Below are 5,034 nucleotides of genomic sequence, written 5' to 3' on the forward strand. Positions count from 1 at the left end.
TAATGCAACTCAGGGGTGGGGGAAAAGCTGTTGTATAATAAACAAGAAAACTCTGCTCTTCACATTAATCTCTGGGTGGTTGTATAACAGCTTCACATGCCCAGTAGCAAAGTAAGCTGTGGCTTCTGCTGCCGAGGTGGAGTCCGGGTGCTGCAGACGCAGGAGCCGAGCTCCCCGGCAGCCCACTTGCTGCTAATAATGGGCGGTGAGGAAACTAGGACTCGCTTCTGCTCCATTCCACTTTATTACAATCCTGTCTTTGTGTTCCAGAATGAATGGCTATTCAATACACAACTCAAAACACTCCTAAAATGGATCCTGTTAACATTCAGAAGTCTCCCGTTTCTTTCTCAGTATATTAAATCAAAAGGAAAAATCTTAAAAAAAAAAAAAAAATTCAACAGGTTTAGTCACCCCAGGAAAAGCACCTTTACAACAGGAAACAATGTGTCAGGAATCTGACCAAATACACAAAGCAGCAGGTAAGATTCCTGATAGGAAAGAACTCCCAATGGAACATAAATAGGCCCCTTCTCAAGTATACATATTTCACATGAGTGTGTACATATATATGTAATATATTAAAAGAAATTTGGTTTCCACCCTAAAAAGTTATTCAGAAGTAATAAATCAACATCCCGTCTGGGAGGGGGGGGAAGTCGGACACTGTAGCCACGATACAAAACAAGTGTGCACCTTGCTCGTGCACAGGTGTCCCCTCTGGGCGCTATGTACACTCACTGGGAGGGGGCTGGGGGGCATCGTCATCTCTCTGCCCTGCCTGCCCTCCAGGCCTGGCAGATCCAGTGCTTGCAGAAAAGTTAGCCAGGGAAGGGCTAGGAAGGCAGGTCCCCGTGTGGCCCCAGAGCCCACTGTGCAGAGCCCAGGAGCCAGCTGGAGGAGGGAGGCACATGCCTGAGGCCACCCTGGGCCCCGTGGTGAAGGGACGTGCTTGGGACCTGGAGAGGCAGTACTCCTGCTTTTTAACAGCAAGCTTGACTCTGGGGTCTGCTCAAGCCTCCAAGATCATGGTAGTTTGGCCGGGGGCTTCTCCTAGGATTGAGTAGCATTTGGGAGGGGAAGTGGTGTTTCCAGACCCACGAGGGCTTAGCCTTGTGAGCCCGTCGTGTGTGTGCGTGTGAGTGTGTGTATGGGCGCACACTCTTTAATGGAGGTCAACAAGTTGCAAATGAGTGTTCTACCGGGGCACCCTCAAATAGTGTCTGCTTTGGGGTAGGTCAGTTTTGTCATTGCATCCTAAGCCGTCCCCTGAAGTGGACTTGTTCGGGAGCTATCGGCTGCTGGAAGCTGCAGATTCAGAAGACACGTTACACACCTGGGAGTGTGATCCTCTCAGGGCTTGGCACAGTGTTTTCATTTGTAAAACAAACAGGAGAAAAGCCTGGGAATCCCCTTCCTCCTTCTAAACCTTGGCTGGTACCACAGGCGAGCCGGAGAAAAGGCCACAGAAGGCGCGTCAGTAGTTGGAAGGTTCGGGAGCTGCTGATCCATGACAGAATCACACACAGCCGTATTCATACCACACAGTCTGCTGGTCCCCACCTGGCTCCGGGGACACTGGCGTGCTTTTGGAGCTGCTCCCTCGACTGAAGTCCTCAGGGCCCCGGCCGGCATGGGGGACTGAGTCTGGAGACCTACGTGGGCTCTTGGCTGGGAGCCCCTCGCCATGGGCCAGCCCTGGGACCCCGTCTCCCTCTGTGAGGCTGAGCCCCACCCGGACAGGGGTGATGGTGGTCACCTCCCCCGAGTGTGGGGGCACCTTGGGCTTGGTCCTGGCAGCTGGGACTGCGGCAGGTGAGAAGTGCTGGGATGGGCAGCTGCTGACGCCACTACCTGCGGTGGCGATGGCCGGGGCTGTGGTGGACTGCTGCAGCGGGGCCAGCCTCTCCTCTTTCGGGGGAGCCAGCGAGAAGCGCCTCACGTCCAGCGGCCGGCTGCGGGGCCCTGGGCCCTGACAGGAACCGCCAGCCTTCCCCACCAGTGGGGTCCGCTCCCGGACCAGGCTGTGGGAGCTGGGGGGTGCGGGGCTTTGCACGGTGTGGCTTCCAGTCTCTCTGCTCCCTGAGGCCTCAGGACCCCCCAGCTTCTGAGGGGACTCCTGTTTGCAGGCCTCTGGCCCGCTGGCCCGGAGAAGGTCAGCTGAGGCCAGGCTGAAGGCCCGGCTCAGGGACGCACTCCGGCTGACAGGTGTGTGGGACGTTGGGGGCGTACAGCAGACAGGCTCTGGGGAGGCTGGGCCTGTCTTGAGGGGGCACTGGGTGGGGTCTCAGCCTCGGCAAGTCTGACGTTCGGCTTCACATGCTGCCCAGGCTTCAGCAGCCTCCCTTCAGAGGTGTTGACGACCACCTTGATGGTGGGGGCCACAAAGCTGGTGGGCGGTCCTGGCTGGCCTCCGACGGCCGGGGGATCACTGGCCTTTTGGAAGTAGTCACTTAGTAGGTCATCCCAGCAACTGGGAGTATCCTACAGAGAAGGGAGGAAGATCAGAGAGGCAGGGATGAGGGCTGGGCGGGTCCCCGCAGCCTCCTTCCACCCAGGATGGCCTGGGGGCCCACGTGGGCAGGACTGCAGTTTCCCGGCCAGCTTCTACATGGCATGCATGTCGCCCCTGCCACATACCTCGGCCCTGGTCAGGATGTGAGAAGCTGTGGCAGCACGAGGACCATCAGGGAAAGACCTCAGAAGTCACCCATGCTGCCCCCTAACTTTACAAATAAGAAAACAGATCTAGAGAGGGAGATGACTTCCCACAAAGCTGACCAACTTTATAGGAAGGTCAGTACTCAAAGCCTGACCACAACCAACTGTTTCAGTGTGTTTCTCTATTTTCCACCACACAGAGCCAGAGCTAGAAATCTGAGTGATGTGAACCAGACCTTCTTTCCCTTGTCACTGCAACAGGCTCAGGAACATCATAAGGACTTCATCTCAGGCCACCAAGGGAAGATAACCCTCACTGCCACCCACAACCTTCTCCTGGTCAGAGAAAAGGGAAGAAAGGCAGGATAGGGGTGGGTGGGAGCCAGAGGGCCCCAATGTGGGAATGCCAAAGCTACACAGGGAGGTGAGTCTACTGGCATGGCACTGCCTGACAGGCTGTCCCATTAAGATGCCACCTGGACTGTGCTTCCCCTGTCCAGGGAGGTGTCCTTTGCCACCACCTTGGGAACAGGCAGAGCATGGAGGCAAAGGTCTAGGACCCTGGTGGGGTAACTGCAGCCCCCTGCCAGCACCTCTCAGCCTGGAGGAGCCAGGTAGAGATTTCTCCTGAGACTGAATAATGCGGGAAGAGGGGGAAGGGAAGTGGGTTCATGCAGGATGTGAGGGTCAGGGGGTGTCAGTCTAAAGGACTGGCCAGCAGCTCAGGAGCAATCTTCACCTGCCAATAATTCCTGCCCATGAAAACCCCTGGACACAACCTGACAGAAATGCAATCTGCTGTTTTACACCAGCTGGATGCTACAGAACTTCAGTGGGCATCAGCAAGACATGTGATCACTAATACACACAGGTACCACTTTATCACCATGGGGCCAGGCCCAGTTCTAAGAAGCACATGTGTGATTGTAAAATCCCCTCATTTCATTCTCAAATCAACCTTGCAAGATTGACTAAAGGTTGCGTTAGGACGACCTTTAACAGGTAAAGAAGGGGAGGCCACAGAGGTGAAGCAGCCACACATCTAGAGGGTGGCAGGCCTGGCACCAGCACCGATGGCCATCTGACTCCAGAGCTGTTTTCCGCACCAGCCAGCTCCTCTCCACACACTTCTAAGTATTTGATTCCCACCGTTGGGGAGCCCTCTCTGGCTGCTTATGGAGCCCCAGAGCTCACAACCCTCCCCTACCAGCATCATTAACACTCAGGAAGCAGAGGTGGCAGGGGGGCACTACTGTCACTTCTCCAAGACAGGAAGCCACTGCCTGCATTGGGGGCCTGCTTGTGGGAGGGCTGCAGGGTGTTAGGTGCCTGAGGCTGGTGGTGGTCAATATCCAGGGCAGAGGAAGGGAGGTGGGGGTGGGCTGCCAGGTGCCCAGCATCAGCTTCCAAAAGAAACTGCTGCAGGGAGACTGTTCAGGTCTCACTGGAGCTGGGAAGGGACAGGCACTGGTCCAGAGCTGAGGAATGGTGACTACAGGGAGCAGTCTGAGCTGAGCGGGAGGGGCCCTGCCCCTTTGCTCAGGACCTGCCCTCAACATCTGCAAAGGGAAAGGAAACTCACTGAAATGGGCACATAACCAGAAAAGGATGAAGAAGGAAAGCCTTCCAACTGCAGGCACCTCTGACACCCCTGCAGCCCATTAGACTAGTGGTCTCATAGGGTGGGACCTGGGCAGTACCAAAAGCTTCATCTAGCATTTTGTTAAAGATGCAAATTCTCAGCAAGCTCCACATCAGACCCACTGAGTCAGAAACGTAGGGACCAGCCTGTGTGGTCCAACAAGCCCGCCATGTGACTCTGATGCAGCACGCTTGCATTTGAGAACCTCTGCATGAGACTGTGAACTTCTCAAGAACAGGCACTGTCTTTCTCAGCTTGGCTTCTGCAGCTCCTTACAAGTAGTAAGTGCTCTGTAGACAGAAACATAAGTGAAAGGAAGACAGGGACCATGTTTCATAGTCCCTTCTGTGCCAACTGCAAGGCTAGGTGCCGAGCGAGCGTGCAATAAAAAATGGCTGATGAACTTTGTTTTGTTTGTTTTTCAAGAGCAGGCACCATGCACATTGGCTAACAGAGAGTAGATGCTCAGTAAATATCCAGCAAGCAAGTATTTTATAGTCCTCGTGTCACTGTATCCTATTAACGCAGGGCACAGGGTTTGCTTTAGGTCCAGAGAAAGTCCAATTGTGTTTACTTAAGGAGAATGTGATGAAAAGATTGAACTATTAAAAACACTTAAAAGGTCTCAACTGTGGGACAGTGCATTTCATTCACTCAATAACCTGCCAGCTCAGATGTGAGGGCGATCTGGCTGTGACATCTGTCACCCCATTGATCGCCAGGGTTGATTC

General features: G+C 54.5%; 1 protein-coding gene across 1 annotated transcript in view; it reads right to left on the reverse strand.

Annotated features, from left to right (window-relative positions):
• Positions 1–221: 221 nt before the first annotated feature.
• CCDC88C (coiled-coil domain containing 88C) overlaps positions 222–5,034 on the reverse strand; it is a 96,099-nt gene continuing 91,286 nt past the window's right edge. Inside the window, 2 exon segments of the mRNA XM_008587571.1 lie at positions 222–2,232; positions 2,235–2,484. Coding sequence (XP_008585793.1) covers positions 1,520–2,232; positions 2,235–2,484 — 963 coding nt within the window. The 3' untranslated portion in view covers positions 222–1,519.

The sequence above is a fragment of the Galeopterus variegatus genome, unplaced genomic scaffold (genome assembly GCF_000696425.1).
Source record: "Galeopterus variegatus unplaced genomic scaffold, G_variegatus-3.0.2 Scaffold4439, whole genome shotgun sequence".
Lineage (NCBI taxonomy): Eukaryota > Metazoa > Chordata > Mammalia > Dermoptera > Cynocephalidae > Galeopterus > Galeopterus variegatus.